The sequence below is a fragment of the Marmota monax genome, unplaced genomic scaffold, assembly GCF_021218885.2.
Source record: "Marmota monax isolate L192 unplaced genomic scaffold, Marmota_monax_Labrador192_F-V1.1 WCK01_AAM20220418_F8-fsc00069, whole genome shotgun sequence".
Lineage (NCBI taxonomy): Eukaryota > Metazoa > Chordata > Mammalia > Rodentia > Sciuridae > Marmota > Marmota monax.
In genome coordinates, this window is record NW_026695243.1 from 3116455 (window position 1) to 3141141 (window position 24687).

Here is a 24687-nt window from a genome sequence, read left to right on the forward strand (position 1 = left end):
ATAAGGATGATCCACCCCGGTCAGTTGTGATGACATCAAAGCCTGAGACTCTAGCTCCTCCTCTGCCCTTTATTTGGTGGGCCTGGGGAAGGCCCCGACTTCTGGTTTTGGGCACCAAAAGAGGCGGAAGTGAAGGCAAAAATGGAGGCGGGCTGCCACCATATCAGTTCCATTTCCCCTTGCCATGTGGCATTTTGATCTGTAATGCTGCTGGCATGAACTGGGAAATGCTTCTGTCCTGTTGTGCTGAGATTCACAGTCTTGCGCCCAATGTCTGGTCCTCCCACAATTAAAATACTACCGGCTAGAATGGCATCTCTAGGATTAGGGCTGAAGTACCTGCTTTAAAACAGCAGTGAGCTTAAAACCTTGTAATTGTGTGGGGCCAACTTCCACACAAAGGCAAATAAATTCTGAGACTGTCCCTTTTTTCTGATGAGGTCAGAGGATGTCCTGACAAACTTTATTGGCATTTTCAAATGCTAGCTGTTTAACTATGAATTGGGAAGCATTCGAATCCTCGACTGATCTGTTAGCTGCCTGGTACAGGCACGCTACGAAATGGAAGAATTGTTCTTTGAGCCCTGTTTATTTTATTGATCTTGGGAAGAAATTTTCAGCCAAGCTTTTGTGGCACACGCAGTAATCTGATCATGAATTGCTAAATCATAGTTTAACTGTCTCTCCAGGTCCGCAAATTCTCCAGTTCCGTTAACATTTGTAAAGGAGCTTCAAGATTTCGTTTCCTGTTTCTCTCAGCCCGATCGGTACAAAATCAGTCCAGTGGGACTGCTAGAAGAGGTAGTCACCCAGAGAGAGACAAGCCTTTGCCGTTGAGATCCAGTCATTTGGGGGTAAAGGCTCTTGACACAACGAACTGACCAGGCTTTAAACAAATGGCAAGTTACGGCCATAGGTACCCCAAGCGTTTTTTGAGTTCTTTTAGAGTTTTAAAGGGAACTACAGCATGCACATAAACACACTGGTTTTTCTGCTCATGAATCTGGAAAAAGCTGAAAACCTGTAATGTTTTCCTCCACTTTCTGTACTCTTCTAAGCCCACGTTATAATGGCATAAACATGGCAACTGCCAGTTCAGAGAAATGACTGAACCTTATTCTCCCAGAGGAGAGCAGTCGAATTTGGATGGCGGGTGCCGGCCCAGCTAAACATAATCTAGCATAACTTCCTCTATTTCTTCCTCATCTATGGATTGAGTGCCCTCAGACTGTGACTCTTTTTCATCTGTTTCCAGTCCATTTTGTTACTCTCCATTTTGAATTTGCCTCACAGAAATCCAGTCGGGACTACTCTCCTCTCTGAAACACGCCCTTTGGCGCTCCTCTGAGCTGCTGAGTCTGCCTGGCTCAATGGAGACTGAGCCTTTGATTTTAGGTCTTGCCTCAAGGCAGCTTGTTTATGACTCCCAAGCTGCAGTTGTGAGTGAAAAGTGATTCCACCCTCAATTCCGATAGGGAAAGAGAAAACCTTTTCAAAGCAGCCTCTTGCTCCAAACTCCTAACTGCTTTTGAAGTCCTTTTAATAGGTCTTCGGGGGACCACTGGTCTTGATCTAGGTCATCAAAGAGACACACATTTCTAACGCAGTCCAGACCCTCTAGTTCCAGACAGCTTGGCAGAGAGACACCCTTTATATAGTTTCCTATCTAGTTTCTCCCAAGTTCATAAACCCAGTAAATCTTGCTGACAAAACCATGGGCACACCTTGCTAACCATTTTTAGGAACTGGGCTAGGTGGCTCCTTTTCACTTGTTTTCCTCTCTGGGTGATTATCGTCTCCAGAATTGTTAAATACATTTCTTTATCTGAAGACATGGAACTGCCCATGATAATTCTTTAACGTTCTTGGCTCTAAAACTTTCTGCTTCCTCCGTTACCCTTCAAAAAATTCACTGTCCACTAAATGTCTATAGCGCACTCTCAATCAACCTGGAAATTCACCTATGAGCGGTCCCTGTTCAGGCGCCACCTGCCACCCTGGGCCAGCGTGGACAGCTAAACTTAAGGTCGCTTGTGTGAATTTCCTGGGACACCAAATAAAACACAGACACACACTTTAAGTCAAGCTTCAAGATGGCTCCTCTGCTCTCAGACTCAAGCTCCCCAAATGGGAGAGTGAGGAAAGTCACAAGAGGCTGGCAAGAGAGAGAACGCGCGTTCGGAAGTGAGCTTTTATTGGGTGGTCCTTCATTCTTAGAAAGTTCCATCCAAAAAAGGTCAGGAGGGGCAGGGTTACAAGGACAGGTGAGAGTAATTCGACCCATGGGGCTGCAGAAAGGCACGCCTATGTCTGAAGACACATTCTGCTACTTCGAGGATCGGGGAAATATCCAGGTCCCTACGAAAGTAACCGACAGAGCTCTCCAATCCCGACAGAGCTCTCCAGTCCCGGGAAGGAGAATGCCAGTCATTCAGCGAGCGCTTCCCACACCTATGCAGTCTAATTATTACCTTTACTGGTTACTCTACCAAAAACTTAGTACAAAAAATTAATAACTCACAGCTGTAGTCCTCAAAGAATTCCAATGACTAAGGAGAAAATTATAATACAATGTGGTAACTGCTACATCTAAAACACGGTCATGAATATCTTCTAGTATTCAAAGACCACCATGGCTGCCCTTGTGTAAATAAGAGCTAAATAAATACTTTGTCTAACAATCAAAACTTACTAGGGTAAAACTCTTAACTATTATGATGATCACTAGTTCTTGACCTTGATCTTTACACGTACTCTCTCAACCAAGTTTAGACCCCTCTCTTCTGTCTCTCATCCTTAAGATTCTATTCAAACAAGATCTTCTCCAAATATGCTCTATACCTCTTGCCTTCAGATAACTTGTAGATCCTTTCAATATGTTCCCACATTCCTCTGCATACCTTGAAGATGAGTGCAAATCAATCTATTTATGTTTGCTGTTAAAGTACCTCTCATTACCTTAAGAAGGGCCATATTTTGTTGTTATTCATGTCTTTCAATTCTGGATCCCTAGGTAAGTATCAGAAAAATATTTGCTAAAACAATGTTTCGGATTCAAGAGGTCACAAACATAATGGGAAAAGGAGTTTAAGAGTTGTGTGCACATTTAAAAAAAATATTTTCATTTCAAAGATAATCTAAAAATAATAATAAACATTCTGGATGTTCTGGATCATAAATAGCCACTGGCTAAACAAGCACTGTCACTAAGCTTTTACTGTTGCTTCTGTAGCTGTGTGAAGATCTCATTTGGGTCAAATGTCTTTGTGACAAACTTTACACAGAGAAAAATTTCACAATGATTGTAACAATAAAAAATATAGGGAATTTGAATCATAGAAGCATCTGGCAATATAGGCATGGCATAACCAAAATCCAAAAGCCTAACAGCCAATACTATGTATGCACTATAATATATGGAAATCATGATTCTTAACTTTGTAGTTCAATCCGCAAAAGTTCATTAGTAGTGAATGTGATGTGAAGTATAGGATGACATTTCTCTATTCTCATTTCTGGCAATAATTAATTGGTTTAGAAAACCATTTAATGAAGATTTCAATAATATAATATTGTTAACCTTATATACCAGTGAACAAAACAGCTGAGAACTCATTAAAACTGCTATTTTAAGGAATGTTTGCTGGCAAGTGTTTTGGTTAGGTATCAAATCTCATTATTCTGAACTTACCAACAAAGCCCTAAAGTCATTAGTATCATCTTACACAACATTACTGATGAGAATAGGCACTTGCAGCTTTTATTATCACTGAAGTTAAAATACTGAAACAGATTTAAAGTGGAATCAGACCTAAGGCTATTCATTTTCTACTGTGAAACCTAAACATCATCTGTCACACTGAATAACTGAATTAATTTGAGTTTTTTTATAGTTGTCTTTGTATTTAATTTGCAGATTTGATTTATAGTGGTAAATGAGACAGAAACATAAGGGGTTGTATCTAGTTTCATGTCTATACAATTTACGTAACATCATGAAAAATACATTCAGTACTTTTTCTTTCAAAGAAATCATTATATTATGGTAAACATGAAAAAGTGCACTGAAAAAAAGTGCTTCTCTTAACTACTCTTTCAATAAGAACAGGTCACTAGACAAACATAAACATCATACAACACAAATTTATCTCTTCAGGGAATTTTAAAATTCTGTTTTGCCACTCTCAATTAAATACAAAATTATTGTTATGTGACATGGCAAAACAGTTTAGAGAAAAATTAAAACAGGAATTTAAAGATTTCCATGAACACATGAACTTTAATACCCATTTCTTAAAAATTCAAATTAATTTTACTAAAAGATCTTGACCCCTGGCTACACCTCAATCTTTTATTAAACTAGGTTTTTGTTTTAATTTTTAAATGCATGCATAGAGCAATATTTCATCTAAAAGAAATGTAAAATGATGTCTCCTTCCCACCATACCCAGAGCCAAAGTTCATTTTCCCACTGTGCAACACCATCACCAATTTGACTTTTTCATTATTTCAGCAATTATTCATTGAGCATCTCTAAGTGCCAGGAACTACATGAGCTAATATGGGGTGTAGGGATGGACAACAAAGTTATCTGCACATAAGTAGTTCATTGGTGTGGATGAGTAAAACACTAAATAGATCATTAAAACTCAGAGTACAAAGGAAAATAAAGTACTTCAATTCTGCTGAGGTAGAAAATGTATCAAGAAAAGCAGCACAGGGCATTCAAGCTGGAACTTAGAGAATATGTACAATCAGCTAGGTGGATACTTATAAGCAAGAAATTCTGACTGGGTTGTTTTTGTTTGTTTTGAGGGTGGCTTTGTTTTGGGTTTTTTATTTGTTTTCTCTCAGTGGCAGGATTTCATCCTTAATGGTTAGAATCCAAGTAAGTTCATCAAGTTTAAATAACTATCCAAGATGCTAAACATAATGGTTTCATTTCATCAGCAAAATGAACATACCTTCATAACCTAGTTCATCATCTTATTGAGATCACCAAATGAGATACTATACATTAACACACTTTGAAACTAACATAAATTATTATGTAAATACACAGAATTACCATATGATAAAAACCCACCAACAATAAAATACTTCTTCAAAAAAGTGGTACCTAAAATTCCACTGTAGAATCCTAGATTGACAGAATCACATGAAACCTTGAAGATCAACTAGTTGTAATTCAATTTTGTTGTATTATGAATGAAGAAAACAAAACTTGACTTCCAAAATGATCTATAATGATATTCTATGCAGATTACAGGTGGATGTGAATTCCCAGTGGATTATCATCATGAACATGAATGAAATACATGTGAATACTTTCTGTCCTGATATCCCTATACTAAGTAACTCTAAACTTTAAAGGCTCCCTGGTAGATCAAGGACAGTTTCCTCCTTAGACCCCTAGAATTCAATTCCTTACCTCATACCTTTATACTATACTGCCCAACTTTGCTTCTATGCTCTAATTTCTACCAGTAGACATGGCTTTCTTAATTCTGAGATGCACATTTCCTCATACTTCAACATTTTTGAAATCTGGATACACCTCACAATAAAGATCAAAGGGAAACTCCAGTTTCCTCAACAGACAGGCAAGACAGAAGGAGCTGTAGCAACCTATCCATGTGCAAATTTGGCTATGCACAGAAGGTGTTATTCATTTAACCATCACTTTATAATTAAGTCTGCATAGGTAGCTCTTCTGCAACTAAAATTCAACTTAAGTTAAAGTCTCAAGACTTAAGACCTTATTAAAAGGTCTGCATACACACATACATTGCTGATGGGACCGAAAATTGATACAACCAATCTAGAAAACAGTATGGATATTCCTTAGAAAACTTGGAATGGAACCACCATTTGACCCAGCTATCCTACCCCTTGGTATATACCCAAAGGACTTAAAAACAGCATTTTATGGCAGCACAATTTACAATTGCTAACCTGTGGAACCAATCTAGATTCCCTTCAATAAATGAATGGATAAAGAAACACAATGGAATATTACACAATAGAATATTACTCAGCATTAAAAGAGAATAAAATTATGGCATTTGCAGGTAAATGGATGGAGCTGGAGAACATCATGCTAAGTGAAATAAGCAAATACCAAAAAAACAGGGGCCAAATGTTTCTCTGGTAAGTGGATGCTAATCTATAATTGGGGGGTGGAGGACATCAAATGAATGAAGGAACTTTGGATGGGTCAAAGGGAGGGGGGAGGGGGAAAGGGGTAGGAAAGATGGCAAAATGAGACAGCCATCATTACCCTAGGTATATGTATGATTGCACGAATGGTATGACTGTACTTCATGTAAAATCAGAGAAGTAAAAAATTCTGCTCTATTTGTATACAATGAATAGAAAAGCTTTCTTACTGTCATGTATAACTGATTGGAATAAAAAAGGTCTGCATAAAGATTTCACTACATTCAGTACTAAAAGGAAAAGCTTTTATGTTCACAGAAAAGCATCAGTCCCTTGCCAGGAAATCCAAATACCAGCAATGAAATTTCCAAATATTGCAGAATAAATCAGAGTTTTCAAAGTCTGTAGATGTTGGTGTGATGTGAAGGACTACCAGAAACCAAACACCTAGCATGTTAAATAAATTATTACCTAGCATGTGATAATTATACAAAGAAACAGCAGGACCATTATTAGGGTTATCTTTATTGTATTATTAAAATAAATCAGAGTGATAAATCCTAAGTTGAAAAGGATGACCATAGTTATCTCATTTCAAAATGTGTGGAGGTGACACAAGGAAGCACTATTACTTCTATACCTTCAGGACTACCAAGGATTGATTCACAAGCCCACCTGTCAAGAGAAGTGAAGAGACAGAGAGATTTGTATAGTACATGAAGCAGACATTTCTATCACCCTTGCCAAAGAAATAAAAAATGTGCATCAAAAACCTTGTCTTCCCAGGCCTAAAGTGAAAGTGTCTACCCAATCTGCCCTCTTTTTATGAAAACACTTTCCTTTTCCAACTCTTGCTAATTGCCCTCTCTATCCTTCCATCACTTATTCTCCCCAATCCAAAACTCTTCTGAAATATCTCTCTGAAATTCTCTGAGGATGACCTTCTGGCTGAATTCAATGTTCTTTTCTAAATAATGTCCTAGGATATGAAACACAGTGACACCCTTCCTTTATTAGTTGACATGACATTACACTTCCTGAACTTATTGTGCTCTCAGCCCTTTACTACATCTCAAATCTACATCTCTGAACTTCCTGGCCTTTCACCTGTGCTCCAAATTCATATATAACTGCCTCCAGAAAATCCTCTGCTAGGCTTACCTTTTAATGAAAAGCCAAAATATTCAAAACCAAATGCGGCATTACTCCACCAATACCATGATTAACAAAACCGTAGGCTCCTTCTTGCTGGTAGCTCAGCAGCTACAAAGGAATACAGGGATCAAGATTTCTCTGATCAAAGATAGCAATCCAATATTTCCACCATTCTGACTTTGCAGGTGATAATCTCTGAATCCCTTGCCCTGACCACTAGTGCATAATCATACTTTACTTTGCAGTGAGTGCATTCCCACATATTACAAATATGCACCAACAGACACGTGAAAGACCTAAATAAGTCCTTTACTCAGTTCACCGAGCTACAGTTAAAAGCAGACTGCACCACTGTTGGCAAAGGTGAAAGGAAAAGTCAGAAGGTATAACAAATCTTTTCAGGTACTGACGTCAATCTCTTCTATCATCTAACCTATTCTTCTGTGCCATTCTCCTGAGTCATCTTCCTTCCCCCTTTTCTCCACTCCCAAGGCTGCGCCCCTCTCTCAAGGAAACCTTTCCTCTTTCTTGGCTCTCTTCCATCAGCTAAAGAATCATGTAGATTCTTTTTCTTTTTTCAATATGCTGCTTATCTGTGTAGACAATGCTAAAATCCTGACTACCTACTCTCTCAAGCATTCATTGATTCTTCTCAGCTCAACCCTCTTGGGGTTACCCTGCAGCAGTAATGTCAAAGTGAGCTTGCCAAAACAAAGAGCAATCTAATCTAAATGATTCTTTGACACCAAATTTAGGACTTCAGAACAAAAATATTATCTTCACAGATAAATTATATTTATCCATATCTCAGAAGAATGGAGGCACTCCTGGATTCCCAACCACTATTTTTTTCTACAATACTTTCATTTTCTGATCTCCTACAGTCCATGGAATTAGCTAATGTAATGTTAAATGATATTGAAGAAAATAGTACTAAGAATAGACTGTCCAATGGCAAGATGAGACTTAACAGAGGGGACTAATACAAAGGCTCTCATTTAAGTTCAAAATAAAATAAAATACACAAGTACTAGATAAAAGATCTGCTTAGCTGACTTGGGAAACTGATTTAACAACAAATTTTAAGAGAATAGACAATTTACAGTTAACTGTATCCAGGATGGTAGGGAAAACAGGGTACAAAATCCCACAAACGTTCAATATGATAAATATTTAGTGTTCCTTGAATATAAATCTGCCATATCACTCAGAAAATCAAATAATTAAAGTAGGAACTGAAAGTTATCCTAGCTATGGAAACAAATACCTCATTTTATAGATGTAGCAACCAAGTCCATTTATCTTACTATAACACTAAACCACACCACACGTATTGGTATACAACTGTAATCCCAGCAGATCATGAGGCTGAGGCCCTAAGCAATTCAGTGAGACCTTGTCTCTAAATAAAATATTTTTAAAAGGTTGGGGACGTGGTAAAAGTACAAAAACAACCTAAACAATGACATCAAGATATAGTAAGTTTTGTTTCCTAAAACAGGAATCACCTGCACTGAATGACAGGTTGGTCTAAAATTTGACACTCGTAAGTTTAGCAAGACTACTATTTTACAAGTTATATCAAGTCATACACCCAAGCTTTCATTTTACAACCAATTTAATGTAGGTTCACACCTTCAAGATGCTACAATTATAACAATACCCCTCATTTTTTTTAACTGCTAATCTACTAAACTCCAAATGTGAGATTCTTCAGGGTGAGGACTGAGTGCTTTTTTTGCACATCTGTATCTTTAGGTTTTTGTTCATTATTTGGTACATAGGATAAATCCAGTGTTTCTTAAATAAACATTGGCAGAATATTCCATTGGCATGCAGGTAGTTGTTACCACCAGGATCCTCAATAAACAGTGAAGCAAAATTTGTTTGCTAAGAATAGGCTGTCCAATGGCAAGAAACAAATTTTCTTTCATTTGTTACCACCTTTCATTTTGAAGTTCTTTTCCTATCAGTGCTCTCCTTTCAACTACCCAAAATTCCCCCATTGGTACCTCTCCCTCAAGCCCATTCAATGTAATAGATCTCACTAGAGAAAAAACTTTCCCTTCATATAAATGGAGAGCAATAGGACATGTTCCAAATAACAAATGAATAAACAATCTGAACCAGAAGAAACGTACATATTATATACACAGCTTATATTCTGTTATTAATTTCCTAATTTTTTACATTACATTGTTTCTAACCTTTACTATGTATCTATCAATAGAACTGGGAAAGTAAAATGATGATTCTACTATGGAAGACCATGCAGTTATTTATCAAAAAAGAAAAGATGATATTATATGTAGCAATGTAGACTGTTTCACCTAATATGTATTAAGTGAAAAACCATTGTGTAGAACAGTGTATTTGATATGTGGCAACATCAGTTCTTTAAAAAAAAAAAAAGAAGAAGAAGAAGGGAGGAAGGAAGGAAAGAAGACAGAGAGAAAGATACTGGCTTAAATACTGTACACTACAAATTATCTCCCTATGAAGGTACAAAAAAAATAGGTAACCTCGTTTCCCAGGAAAGGTACTGGGTGCCTAGAAGATGGGAGTGGGAAGAGACTTTATTACACACTCACTTATACTTTTGAAAAATGTGTTGTGAGCTTGGAAACACTTGAGTATATTATACCTACTGAAGTTATAAAAAAAAAAAAAATTAAAATGCCTGTCCATGCTTCATCCTTTTCCCCTCGCTCCTTCAAAACTGTAACTCAGCATACTCACTATATGGAGTATAGCCATTTTACACTAATTTCAAAATTTATGTTCTTTCTAGAAAATAATCTGCCAATATTCACTAAAAGCTTTTTAAAAGTTTATCCCTTTTAATCTATTCATTCTTATCCTTAGAATTTGAATAATAGATGAGAGCAAAAATATAAGCACACAAATGTCTGTTACAATTTTATGATGGAAAACCTGTATGAATGACAAAATGATGACAGAATAAATTATGATACAATCATAAATGGAAGACTATATGAACATCAAAACTGATATTCTAACAGCATGTTTAAGGATAGGAAAATGGACACATTATTAACTGAACAGGAAGGGTAGGAATTAAAACTGAATATGGTATAATTATGATTGTGGTTCTGTCAAGTGACCTTTCTTTTATTTTTGTTTCACTTCAATGAGTTGAGAGTGGTGTGTTAACACAGAAAGCAGATGTGTGCACTTAATGTTACCCAAGGCCTTAAAAAGAAATGGGAAACTTCTATTTCTACCAGTGCGTGTTAAAACAATAACTAAATTTCTTATTTTTCCCCAATCTAAACATACTTTTGTATAGTTCCTTATTAGATTTTAATTTGACCCCTTGTTATTAAGAATATAGTGATTAAAGTCCATGGAATTCAGAGACAAAGACTTAGTTTGACTCCTATCTTTCCCAGTCATATGCTAAGTAATCCTTAGGAAGTCACTTATTTGAGCCTAAATTTCTTCAACTTACTTCCTAAATTTATAATAGCTCAGTCACAGAAGATTTATGGGCTAAATGAAGATTATTTGAGGGCTAAAATGAATCAGTGTCCAACATCTAATAAAATGCTTAAAATTTTGTTTATGCATTCATTTAACAAGTATTTCTTTGAGCTCCTACAACGTGCCAGTTCATGTTCTAGATGTTGGACAGAAAATCAGAACTGGCCTTCAGACAGCTGTAGGAAGCAACACTGATAGAACACAACGTACACTATAGGCACATGAACATTCACAGGAGCTTTCTCTCATGCAGTTTTCTAGCAATATGATTGTTTAAAAAGGGTTAACCCAAGAATGTTGCTGAAGTAGCATGAGAGGTATTTTCAGCCTCAGCATCAAAGGTGGAAGAGTAGGTGTCATTGTAAAGTTGCAGGAGACAATCTGGTTCTTGGTGTAGTCTAGGATGTTCTTTAGGAGGACCTCCAATGCCCACTTCACCACCTTCTTGATATCATTTTTGGCAGCTTTTTCCAAACAGCACATCAGATCCGTGACAAACACACTGGGGTCAGGCACTCTGAAGGCCATGCCAGTGAGCTTCCCATTCACCTTAAGGATGACCTTATAGCCCTGATAGCATGAGTGGATGCCCTGATGATATTCTGGGAAGCCCCATGGCATCATGTCAGTTTACCAGAGGGACTATGGTCATAAGGCCCTCTATGATTCCAAGATTGTCATGCCTTAGCCAGAGGTGCTATACAGTGGTACACGAAGCACTGCAAACAAATTTGAGGGAGCTGTACTTCTCAACCTTAGAAGACCTGGGGGCATCAGCAGAAAAGGCAGAAACAATGACCCTTTTAGCTCCAACCTTCAAGTAAGCCCCAGCCTTCTTCATGGTAGTGAAGACACCATCAGATTCCACAACATATTCAACATCAGCATCACCCCAGTATCTTGCTCCTAAAAGATGGAGATGGGTTTTCCATCGATGACAAGCTTCCAGTTCTTTGTCTTGATAGTGCCATTGAACTTGTTATGTGTGGAATCATACTGGAACAAGTAAACCACGTAGCTGAGGTCAATGAAGGGGCCATCAATGGCAAACAATACCCACTTTGTTGGAGTTGGATAACCAAGTGCCCAATATAGCCAAATCCATTTCACCAACCTTTACCACCATGTCTCAGGGACACAGCTGGCTCTACCCAAGAATATGTGGCTGTCTGTCAAATAGGGAGGAGCACATAGCCCACATACTACTCTTAACTGATTACCTTAGTAAGGGTAAACTACATCTGACAAAACTTAAATGATGAAATCTAGCAATCTAGCTTGAAGAATATTTATGTAGCCTTTTTTAAAAAAGATAAAGGAGAAGAAATAATTGTAATCATGGGGAAAATGAGTGTTGAGAACATAAAGATTCAAGTTTATACATGGATAAAAAAATAAGAGGGCAAAGAATGAAAGTAAGGAGGAGAGAAAAATAATGAAAAAAGAAATAGGAAAGCAATCTGCAGCGCTACATTACATTTTCAGTATCAAGACTAATTTTACAATGCTTTGGTGGGATGTGGAATCAGAATTTATTTTCTCTCATTGAGAAACACAAGCAAACTTGCCTCTGGGATATATATTTTTATTTTTATTTTTTTTCACCAAATGTGAAATGAGATGAAATAAGTAAAACTACTTTAACTTGTTTATTTTGGCAAAATAATTACATATAATTATTGTTGAAGGAAATCTACAATAGACCATCTTGTTGTTTTTATTTAAATCTGTTGCACACTGAATAACAAAATTAAAATGTCAGTTTCTCAATTGGAGAATACTCAAATCAACAGCCATGTGCTAAACAAAGACCCTCAATTAGAGCACATTATAGTTCAATTTGGGAATGAATACATCAAGCCAAAAAAAAAAAAAAAAACCATACATATTTTGTGTGTTTGTGTGCACGTGTGTGTATATACACAAATGAAAGTCCACGATTTCTGCTTTTCTATCTCCATGTTCCTCCTCTTCAGGTATATGAGATATCCTCCATGTTCAGAGCTCACAAATATGTATATTAGTTCTTGCTTCTAGTAAAAAAAAAAAAGAGCCAGTTTTGTTTTTCTCATGGAACCTGTTTGTACTTCAATGCATATTTAAGAATCTTATATTGTAGAAATGTAATAGGATGCCTGCACAAGGTGTCCTAGAACTATAAATATACACTATTATGTAATCAGTGAGGTTCACACCTAGGAAATCTAGATGGAATGGTTACCCTGAAGCATGTCAACAAAAATAGGAAGGTTCAGTCCTTTCCTTGTTGAGTCAGTGAGAACAAGGAAACGCTAGAACAGATTTAAAGTAGCCAGAATAAGGAAAGTAAATCCTTATGAATCATGAAGTGATAAAAACAAATCGTTCACTTTATTTCCAAATGGTCCTATACAAAGACTTCTACAACAGATTCTACCGAAGTACAGGAAGCTTGTTTTTCTGCCCCCAAATCAGAATGCCTCTAACCAAAGAATGCCTCTGATGCAAATGCATGTGGGTATCTTTTATATTAATATAGGGTTACTGTGAGACTGGTACGGTAGGACCACACTCTCTGATTAAGTGTGGTTTCTCCTAAAGTCATTATTCCCAACATTCATCAGCCAGAAATGACACAGCTCTTTAAGCAGGAAACCCAAGCAAAAACACTCTAGACCTGGCCTACTTGGGCCTGTGTGAAGAAAGGTAAACGTCTGACTCTGTTCATCTTTGGTGGTAGTACTCTGATGATGTCTGCCAAATGGAAATAGGTCAAAAAGATAAGAACATTAGGAAAATGCTTTGTAAGCCAGGCTAAATAGTTTCATGTTGCTCTCTATTCATTATGCCCTAGCTTTTAGCAAAGCTTGATTTAAATATCCTAGCCTTACATCAGCTGTTCCATTGGCATGAGAGAAAGACTAGTGTTCACACTTGAATCAGAAGTTTAAACTGGACAAGAAAGACGGTGGCAGTAGTACTAAACCAGACCCTCAACACATGTTAAAAAGAAAGCCTGAAGCAGGAATGGTGGCATATACCAGTAATTCCAGTGACTAAAGAGGCTGAGGCAAGAGGATGTCAGGTTTGAGGCCAGCCTCAGCAACTCAGCATAACAGTTTAAAAAAAAAAATTAAAAGAGCTGGGGATGTATCTCAGTGGTAGAGCACGCCTGCGTTCAACCCCAGTACATAAAAAATAAAAAAAAGAAAGAAAGAAACCAAGCCTGAGAATTAACACTGCCAGGTCCAGTGATATCTCATAACCCACTTAGAGATTCTCTGAGGGTTGCAATCTTGGCGTTTCTTAATCAAAGTGGCAGGCTCCTCATGAATTCTCAATAACAGGCAATGAGAACTATGTAAACTATCAAGTTTCCTTATTTGCCCTTGCTGCTAGAAAAGTAAAAGTTAAGTCTAAATTGTCAAAGCTTTCCTCAGTTAAAATTATAGATAATTTCTTCTCCTTTTACTGACTTGTTCTTACCTTTTGTGGTCACAGTTTTGGTATTATCGATTTTTTTATTTCAAGCTTACTAAATCCTTTTCTGGAAAATGACTGGAACATGAGCCAATCAGTAAGTAAATTTTTATCATACAACAAGAAAATTACAAGATAGTGCTTATTTTAAAACCGTGAATCCTGGGTTAGCCTGTATGTTCAATAGTAAACAAGTAAATTGGGATTATACCTAAAAGTACAAAATTCTGAAGTAGAAACAGAGCTTAAACATAATCAAATCCAATCTACTACCCAATGCAAGTTTTTTTCTACAACTTCTCAGAGAGATTATCTAGCTTTTATCTGGATATTTCCAATGACAGTTAACAAACTCTCTTATAACGTTCCATTTTTTATGACAGCTACTTTTGATAGAAAGACCTTTTTCACATTGAGCTGAAATTTGTCTTTCACTACCAATCATTTCTAATTCTCCCAAAAGTCAGTCTTCTATTCATTTAAATATATAATTCTCACTTATCTAATACCAACAGTTGTCAGGCTTGTGCTAGGAACTTCATAAACATCGCTGTATACTATCTTTACAAGGGCCATGTAAGTTAGGAGTTATCCTCCTTGACACCTATTCTGATAAACAAAGATTATATTAAATTGCTGGGAACCAAGTCACATGAATTGAATCTGCCTTCAAAACTGGAAAGAAAGCAAACTTTGATTGGATCAATCTGAACAGAAAATTAAAGATGTTCTAGAGCTACAATGGGACCAGTGTTTGGCTCATGGAACAAAACAGTAGCAGGAAACTCATTTAATAAGAGAGCCATCAGAGAACTCTAAGCCATAATTAAGGTGACATCTATAACACTGCAATTACAACCTGACCAGTAGTATAAACTCATCCTCCAAACAGAAAACTTCCCATGTTCTATCTTAGTAGACACTAGAGCAGATTCCCAAGAGACCTACATTTTACTCACTTTAGTACAACCAAAAGATCATGTTTTGAATACATACTGCTTTGGTGTTATGGAGTTAGGGGGAAAACACAAAACATGGACCTGCAACCTAGGAGGAAAGAACACTGTGGTGAGCTGAGCAGAGCTCCCAGACCCAAACTAGGACTTCGGGATTAAAATACACCATGTAAGGTGGTCTTTTGGGCCACTGGAATCCAAAAGAAAAAGAGAATAAGGTGAAAGGGAAATACTGATAAGTCCTCTCTTTGCCTAGGTTCTCTCCCTTTTCCAAACAGGATCCAGTCTTTTACCTTCATTGACAACTGAACAATTCCTTTGACTACCTTTACCTCTAACTCAACACGCTCAAGCCAGAATTAATTTCCCTTTAATCCTTCTCTCACCAAATTTCTTATTAAAGACATCTTCCAGGTGTAAAAACTTCACTTTTTTCCTTTTATGATGTCCTTCTTAATTTCTGCACTATCTTTTTTTTTAATTTTTTTTTTTAGTTGTAGATGAACACAATACCTTTATTTTATTTATTTGTTTTTATGTGGTGCTGAGGATTGAACTCAGCGCCAGGCAAGTGCTCTACCACTGAACCACAAGCCCCGATTTCTGCACTATCTTTTTTTTTTTTTTTAATATTTATTTTTTAGTTTTCGGTGGACACATCTTTATTTTATTTTTATGTGGTGCTAAGGATCGAACCCAGCGCCCCGAACATGCCAGGCGAGCGCGCTACCGCTTGAGCCACATCCCCAGCCCTCTGCACTATCTTTTTAAAGCTGAGATCCACTGCCATTTAACAGACATCTACTCATGCCTATGATGCACCAGGCACTTTCTATGCACTTGAAATACATTAGTGAACAAAATAAAGGTATCTGCTTTCATGAAGTTTATATTTTAGTAGGAAACAATAACCATAGTAAGAAAGTATACATGGTAAGTAAATACTGATATCAGAAGGAAGGGTTACAACAGAAAAGCAGAGTAGATAATAACAATTTTTTTTAAAGTAGTCAGGGTAAACATCACTGAGAAAAAGGTGACATGTGAACAAAGACTTGCAAGTCATGAGGGAGGAGGCCATGGAGATTATGTGGGGGAATAAGAGCATGCATGCAAAGAACAGATCAACTCCTCTGATGTTTGAAATGCCACAGAGCCACACTTCTACTCCATTCCAGATGCCTTCAAAACAACTCCCAAACCTCCCTAGGTAACTCCCCTCTGCTCCATTTCCTCTGGCATACAAGAAAACATTTTTTTTTCCATACTAAACAACCTGCCTAATTTTCAAGGCCGATAATTCTCTCACCCTACCTTTTTATATCATGACCTTTTCACTCTTTCTTTAAAATTCTTGAAAGGCAACATGTTACTTCTCCACACATGTCATCTTCCCCAGCCTAGGAACACTTCCCTTCCAGATGTCATCCACTCCAAACCCTGCCATGCTGCAAGGCACAGAGATCAAATCCCATACCATTTCTGTAAAGTAGTCCTCATAGTTGCTATTACTGAGTCTGAATATACTATATTCCTCCAACCTTGAATTTCTTTTCTCTTTCTTTTTTTCTTCTTCTCCTCTCCACCCCCTGCCCTGTACTGGGATTAAACCCAGAGTCTCACACACATAACTATCACTGAGCTAAACCCCAAGCCCAGGCTATTTCTTAAAAGCAAGTCAGTTTCATCTTTTTTAATACTTCCCATCATGTTGCTCATTATTAAAACACTTTTTTAAAAATTCTTTTTGTGCTAAGATTTGAACTCAAGGTCTTGTACATGCTAAACATACACTCTGCCACTGAGCTACAACCTCAGCATCATTAAAAAAAAAAAAACCACTTTTATTAGCTTTGCTTAACTGCTGAAGTGGAATGATTTTTACTTAAAAAAAAAATGCACAGGGACAGGAAAAGATAAACTGTTAATAACAGATTTTTCCCCCGTAGTTCAAATTTCTAGTTCCATGCTTGTGTTACTTACACAAGCAAAGTTTTCTATGAACATATATAAATTGATAAAAATAAGCGATCAACTATCATTAGTGAAATTCATCAGTGAAATTCAAATTATCTTAAAATATAAGGTCAAAGATGGCAAACACCTGAGTAAACTGCCATTGCAAAAGAGCCAAACTGCAATTAAGACAAGCTGAAGCAAATTCCCATGGCTGAAAGAAGACATCCTTCCTGCTGAAGTAGCTCTAACAATATATTTACTGTATAAAAAAAAAAAGCAGCACAATAAATGCAAAAGAGCACTTACCCTGAAGTGCTTACATGCAGGCTGCTCCATTGATTAACAGCATGACCTCAGTTTCCTTGTTTGTCAAATGGAAACCAGATGCTCTTCTATTTATAAACGTTCATAGATAGAAAATAGGTCCCAATACGAACAAACTCCTCTGGTCAACTCTGATTATCCAGGCAAATGGAGTTAATGGTAACAAACAATCATTTGAGTTTCAGAGTTTGGACTATTGTTAGTCTACAATTGTTCTAATTCAAGAAGGGTCTTCCTTTCATACATTTATGATCAAAGGATGAAAGACAAAATACTAACATCTTTGGTAATTGTTAAAGAGAGTTGAAAAGAATGGTTAGAATCAATGTCATCAAAACGAAGATATACACATAAAAAGATCAGTAAATGGTTCTCGATTTAAAAACAAAACAGAAAAACACAGATATCTTCTGGTCACCCGGACCTGGAAACAATAGGGCTTAAAAATAATCTTTTGGGAATTAATCAGCACGTAAGTAAAAAATTTGTATGTTACTACACAACTACCATTCAGGGTTGGTTATGAGAATTAAATGAGATAAGGCAGGTAGAATGGCTGGCACATTATTATATTCTTTCAAGAAATGTCAAAGCAACCCATGTGTACACAGCCTGCAAGTCATTCTTACTAAAGTTAGAAATTATTTCATGTTGCCAAAATGAGCAAGCAGTTTTATAAAAGGCCAAACATGATCTATAAAATTGGACCCCAAAACCTAATCATATGTACCCTGTTAGTGCTTGATAAGGGATGTCCAAAAGGAGAAAACTGACAAGTCAACCAATTTTAAGTTCATGCTGAAGATAAGCAAGCACCAGACATCTAATAAAATCTACCTGTAATATCTGGGCTGAAAGCAAACCACACAACTATGTATACAATTCAGAATGGCAGCAAATTTTAATGTTTGTGGCAACTGCTTAGATTTGTCATTGAGAAAATGCAATTAAGAAAGGCATTAAATAATAGCCTATGAATTAAGAATTTGGTTGGGTCAAGATAGATCATAAATTTGAGAAAATTTCCTGGAGCTAGTTCTATGAGACAAAACATAAAAATCCCTGAGAGACATGCCAGCATCTGCCCTTAATTCCAGAAGCAGGAAGCAAAGATGTGACCCAATCACATGCTATCAAACCACAGTCCATCTGTTCAGAGGACGCTGCATTATGTAAGACATGACCAAAAAGAACAGCAAAAGGAATGTGGTCAGCCAACATCTGCAGGGGGCTCTGTGGTCTAAAGAGATATGCTCTTATATCAAAAGGGCCATTCGTAGGGTAACAGCATTTTCAAAACTCACTTCAATTATACATGAGCATATCTGATGCAATATAAAGGCATTACAAGAATGGTGTAGAATCTGGATAACTTTCAACCAGACCTAGAACCTTTCAGCAAGGGTCACCCCCACATTAGCACCCCCCTGCCGCAACAAGAACAAGATTTATCTTCCACATGATTAGTTTGATCACAACAATTCCCTTATGCAATTCCAACAGCAAAGGATATCAACTAAAATTCTAATCTAACCAAGGTTGTTCAGATCCAGCCTAACTCAATTATACTACTTAACCCAAGATTGTCTTCCAAACTACTACAAACTCACTTTTCTCAATCAGTAATCACTATACCAGGTGTCCTTTTATCAGCAATAAAAAGAAAAAAAAAAAAAAAGAAAAAAAACCCTGACCTTTCCTTTGAAAACTTTTAACCTATAATCATTCTCCCTCCCTCCCAACTGCAGAACTCACTTTTTTTTTTTTTTTTCAGAACTCACTTTTCATAAATTCTGAGAAATTCAAGACCAGTTTCACTTAGGGAGGTCATCCCACTAATCCTATTCCTCCTCCATCTTTGAGTTCTTCACATTTTCAAGATTTGGAATCAGAAAAGCATTGTTCCTGGCCAAGTCCTACCCTTGTGCAACCCTGAGGAATTCACTGAATCTGAGTTGTATTTTTGCACCTGTAAACAGAAGTGATGATACACCTTTGACTTTACCATTAGAAAGCCTGGCGGACATCTCATCATGTTATTTTCCATCACTCAGCCTATCTATGTTACCTTTCTGTTTTGTTTCCAACCATTTACTGTAGTTTTTAGGATTGGGGTTGGGGGTGGGGGAGGGGGGGAATAGAGGTTAATACATCCAAACCCTACAGTACAGAATAAGAAACCTATTACTAAAGAGTAACTTGTCAGTCAGTCAATAAAAGCTTTTATTTCCTGTCCTAAAGTAGGGCCCAGGTCAGTGGGGGATATAACTTAAAGAACTTTAATACTCATCAAATCCTACTGTCTGCCTATCTGAATTCTAGCCACACTTCAAAGCCAGTTTAAGTCCCACAGTGTCCAGGAAGGCTTCCTCTGACACTCAACCTACACTATTTCACTCTTTGAATACTAATGCTTCTATACAGGAGCGGAATTAAAAATATGTAATAATTGGCACTACAAGGGTAAAAAAATCAATCAGAAAGGATATTTACCCAATCAAAACATAAGTGACCCAATGGGAATTGCTGATTGAACATCAGTCCTAATTACTACTAACAATACAAAAGAGTATCCTGAAACTCAAATATGCACACAGCTTCTCATCTGATCTTCACAACCATGTGATTTAGGCAAAATAGGTTATCACCCATTTTCTGCAAAAGTAGAGGTGAATTGGGGACTAATAACCAAATCAAATAACTGCTTCTTTCATCACACTATATAACATTTCCTGGTTACATACAGAGAATCATAAATTAATATTGCATAACCTATACTAGCATAAAATAGTAGGACTGCTCAAATGGAATTCATTTAATCAACAAGTATTTATGCAGAACAGGATATAAAACACAGTACTAGGTTCTGAGGACATGAAAGAAAGAAAAGGTGTGACTCTTGCCCTCTGGGTACCTAAAATACACCAATGCAGTTAAATAACAGTGCAAGATGGCAGAAATGGACAGCACAAGCTTTAAGTGCTATAGGGTTCAAGGAAGTAAAGAGCTCAAAGAGAACTAAACCAGTATAGGAAGTAAAGACTGAAAATACTCTCCTCATGCTCCACAAAAGATGCAAATTAAATATGTAGTGAAAAGGCTCAACAATCTGGAGTTAGTGGGAAAATAGAGATTACTGGAACTGAGGGTTTGCAGTTGTGAGAAGTGAGATTTCTGATTGGATTCGCTAAGATGACCCAATCAGAAGCCTCAAGGTTTGCTCTAGGTGCTGACTACAAATGGGATATCCTATAAATTTGTACAGGATGATACAGGAAGATTAGCTTGGCAATAGCCCATGGAAAAGCCTAGAAAAGAGAAACACTGGAAAGCAACTAGATGTGGGTGATAACAGGCAGAACTAAGCGGATGGCAACAAGTCAAAAAAGGCAGCAGAGTTGAGTTTTAGGTATAAAGGAAGTAAACAGCATTCTCACATGGGATATGTATGTAGATATCGTGGTACTAAACTGTGTAACAGGGACAATAAACCAATTTCCCTACAGCAATTTATGTTGGAAAGACCAGAAGCTGGGCAAAGAAATACAAAAGTGATCCTCAAACAATAAGGAATGATAGCAAGTCTTAAACAGGGAAGCTAAATTATTTAAAAAAAAAAAAAAGTGCACTTCTTCAGAATGTATAGAGTGAAGAACTGAAATATCAACTTAACCAGATCAGAGGAGGTAGTCTGGGCTTCAAGTAACATAAGCATTTACAACAACTTTATACTGTATGTGTGCCCACGTAGGCTGTGAATTCCTCCTGGGATTGGATGGAGAAATATTTTGAACATCCAATTAAACCCAACACTGTTTCTTAAATCCACAAACACTTGTAGGTGGAAAAGAGTGAAGTATTCTTCAAGTAGTAGTACTGAAATATTATTTTGTTTGATGAATAATTACATTAATTCTCCCACTTATTCACACAGTCATCCTGCCTTCCTCCTTATGCCAAGGTCAAAAGCACAATTGTTTCCTCTAATGCAGACCTGTGTAAAGGGACTCAAGAATGTGCGAGGAATCAGAGAAAAGCCAATTTGATACTCAAATTGTGGAGGCAAAATAAAAAAGTGAGTAATAAAATCAACTGCCTATCAGATGATTGAAAAATTAAAATGGGCTATGCTAATTTGGTGTATATATCAGGAGTATAGATTTTGGAAATAGTGAACAGTAAGTGCAAATTCTAACTTGAACACTTGGTAAATACTTGCCTTGCACCTCAGTTTTCACATCTACAATAAAATGGGGCAAAAGCCACTAGCCCTGATGGTTTGGCTGTGGGAATCAATGTACTTTGGTGTTCCTTACGCATTTACAAAATAATAATCTCAATAAACAGTAGCTATTAGTATTAATAATAATTGGCATCTCCAGTCTTAAGAGATTGTTTTTTCCAACATTTGCTACCCGATTTCAGAAACAGAAATGTACTTTTGCTCTATTTTAGTTGCTAATGTTGAGACTCTATATTTTAGTTCGGTCGCTAACAAAAGTTTTTCACTCCTACCCTCGCCAGAGTAGATGACAACCATTTATTACTACCCGATTTCATATTTTGGAAAGCCGCGCAAGCATTCTCCCTTGAAAACTAGTCACACAGACTTCTGGTTCTAAAATACTGTGACTGATTAAAAGGAACATCACAAGCAATGTTCCTTCGAGGAAATGAGAGCATTTGATCAATTCACAGAGTCATTCCCATTCAAACATTCCAAACCCTGCCGAGTGAGCAAACGTTCAAGTTTCTACTACGAAAACAATCCGTAGCCTTCTGGTTACTGGACTCACTTCAACACTTCCAGACGCACGAAAAGAAGAAACATTCCGCGCATCTTCGTGCCTCCTCACACAAAGCTTCGCAGCTCCCCTTCCACCACCCCCTGGCTGGAGAAGCAGCCCTTTCCGCAGGATTGGCCCGGGCCGGCGCCAAAGCCCAGGGCAGCACAGCCGAGCCGGGGGTCTGGGCTACAGGGCGCCCCCCTCCCACCGCCCTGGGACGCCCTTCGGGCTCAGAGCCCACACCCGGGCCGGGAAGCCGCCGCCGACCCCAACCCCGCCCGGGCCCTGGCAGCCCCGACCCGCCTGGGGCTGGGGTGCCCAGTGCAAAGCCACACGGTGTCAGAGCGGGAGGGCAGCAGCGGTTCGGCCAGTGCCCGCCAGCCTCACACCTCCGGCCCTCGCCCACTCACTCTCCAGGGCACAGCCCCAGACCTCGGACGGCTCCTCCCGACGCCACCGCCCCCGGGAAGCCCCAAGTGGGGCGGCCTCGGGCTGCCGGGCACGTCCGCCGCGCTCCGACCCACGCTCCCGCCCGCCTGCGGCTCGCGTGGCGGCCGCTGCCAGGGCCCAGCACCGCCACCTGCGCCCCCGGCCCCGCGCCATGTTTGAGAAAGAGCAGAAGCGAGCCAGAGGCCGGGCCCGGCCCGCGCGCCCCGAGGCCGCCCGCCTGCCCGCCGCCGCTCACCCGTCGCCCTCGGGAGCAACGTGGCGGCCGCTGCCAGCACGAGGAGAAGCAGCTGGCGACGCGGAGCAGCGGCTCCCGCCTCCATGGTCCCGCCGCCACCGCCTGTGGCCCGGCCCGGCCCGGCCGCCGCTTCGCCTCAGCAAGCCTCGCCTCGCCCCACCTCCCCCGCCGCCGCGGCGGCCTCGCTCCGGCCCTTTGTAACTGCTCCGGGGACGCGCGCCCATTGGCTGCCGGGCTCCCGCCGGCCCCGCCTCCCGCCGGCTGAGAGCGCCCGAGCGGGACCCGGCCCGGAGCCCCGCCCGCGGGCCCGTCAGACAGCCAATGTGGAGCCGCGGGCGCCAGCCTCTGGGCACGCCCCTGCACTCCCGGGGGCCGTGCTGCCAGACCCCTGCCCTAGCCCGAGCTGCTCCCGGCTCCCGGCTTCGGAGGCGAGTGGGGGCAGGGTCTAGCCAGCCCCTGGCCGGCAGAGCCTTCAGCCCTCTTAGCGCGGGGCCGAGCCGATGGGTGGGTCTCTGTGTGAGTTGCTTCGGAAAAAGACTGTGGCCACTTGACGCTCTTTTCTTTCACCTCCAACTGCACCATGACCCCCCCATTCACAGCCCTGCATCAGCAAACCCCCAACACGCGCCACCCAGATCGGCTCTATGGTCAGCCCCTGCATCTACTCCAACTTCCCCTCCCCAGACCTATGCCTCAACTTTCAACAGATCTCCGCCAAGACTCTTCCTCAGGGTCATTCATATACGACCCAGGCACCTATTTCTTACTACTCTTAGTGTCCACCCCAAACCTGGCCTCTCTCCCCAAATTCCAGGCCCCCAAACCTTCAGAATCCAGATCCTGAGCTCAGACACACCCCCGAGTAGCCTCCCTCTTCTCTCCAGAACAAACCCACACGGGGAGCCAAGCCGCTCTCTTGCCTTCTTCTAACACCTACTTCAGGTTGGAACCCGAGGGTCCCTCACCCCATCCCACGAAGGAGAGGGATTCCCTTACTTAGCACCCAGCTCCCCGGCGGGGCGGAGGGGGAGCAGTCATCATTACTTTGAGTTGTCTCCGACACGCCTGTGTAATAATTCTGAGGTGTCACTAAAAACCCAAATAAACTGCACTACGTTTTCATTCTGAATTCCTAATTTACTGTGAGACGCTCCACCCACCTTCCCTCTGGGACGCCAAAATGAGCTCCAGATTTGTAATTCTTCCTGTCAGACTAGTCCTTTCTTCAGACACAAACACAGCCAAGGAGGCTGTTCCATAGCACAGAGAACATTTTTCCGCAGAACCTTTTAAGGAAAAAATTTTATTTTGTGTGTGATTTGAACTAGAAATTAAATAAAGCTTGGTAGGAATCAACCAGCCTCCAGTATCGATTGGTAAATTACTGTAGAGCTGCTCGTTGAGCAAGTTATCTGAGGGACTTCCTTCAGGGACTGGATCTGGGGTCTGAGACCTGCTCTATTCTCCTCACGCTAGGACATTTGTGTGAACAAGTGAGTTAACCATTCCCAGCCTGCATCTCCTGCAACTTGGAGGCCTACAGCCTGCTATCTGGGGCTCCAGGCCCACCAGCAGCAAGCTCTCCTTGGCTCAGACTCACCCTGTCCAAAGAGACGGCCTCTAGTTCCAGGGGCTTCAATGGAGGCTTGACGGACCTTGTCACACCTGAGGTTTTTACACTGCCTTTTTGCTGTTCTGT

General features: G+C 39.6%; 1 protein-coding gene and 1 pseudogene across 3 annotated transcripts in view; both read right to left on the reverse strand.

Moving 5' to 3' along the window:
- Tgfbr1 (transforming growth factor beta receptor 1) overlaps positions 1–23138 on the reverse strand; it is a 57685-nt gene extending 34547 nt beyond the window's left edge. For 2 of the 3 annotated variants that reach the window (XM_046457307.1, XM_046457306.1), the window contains exon 1: positions 22989–23138. In XM_046457307.1, the coding sequence (XP_046313263.1) occupies positions 22989–23073 (85 nt within the window). In that variant the 5' untranslated portion in view covers positions 23074–23138. Of the gene's footprint in view, positions 1–17498; positions 22486–22988 lie in introns of those variants that run through there. The other variant, XM_058578044.1, reaches the window with a different exon arrangement.
- Positions 9717–11934, reverse strand: LOC124101425 (glyceraldehyde-3-phosphate dehydrogenase-like; annotated as a pseudogene).
- Positions 23139–24687: the final 1549 nt, after the last annotated feature.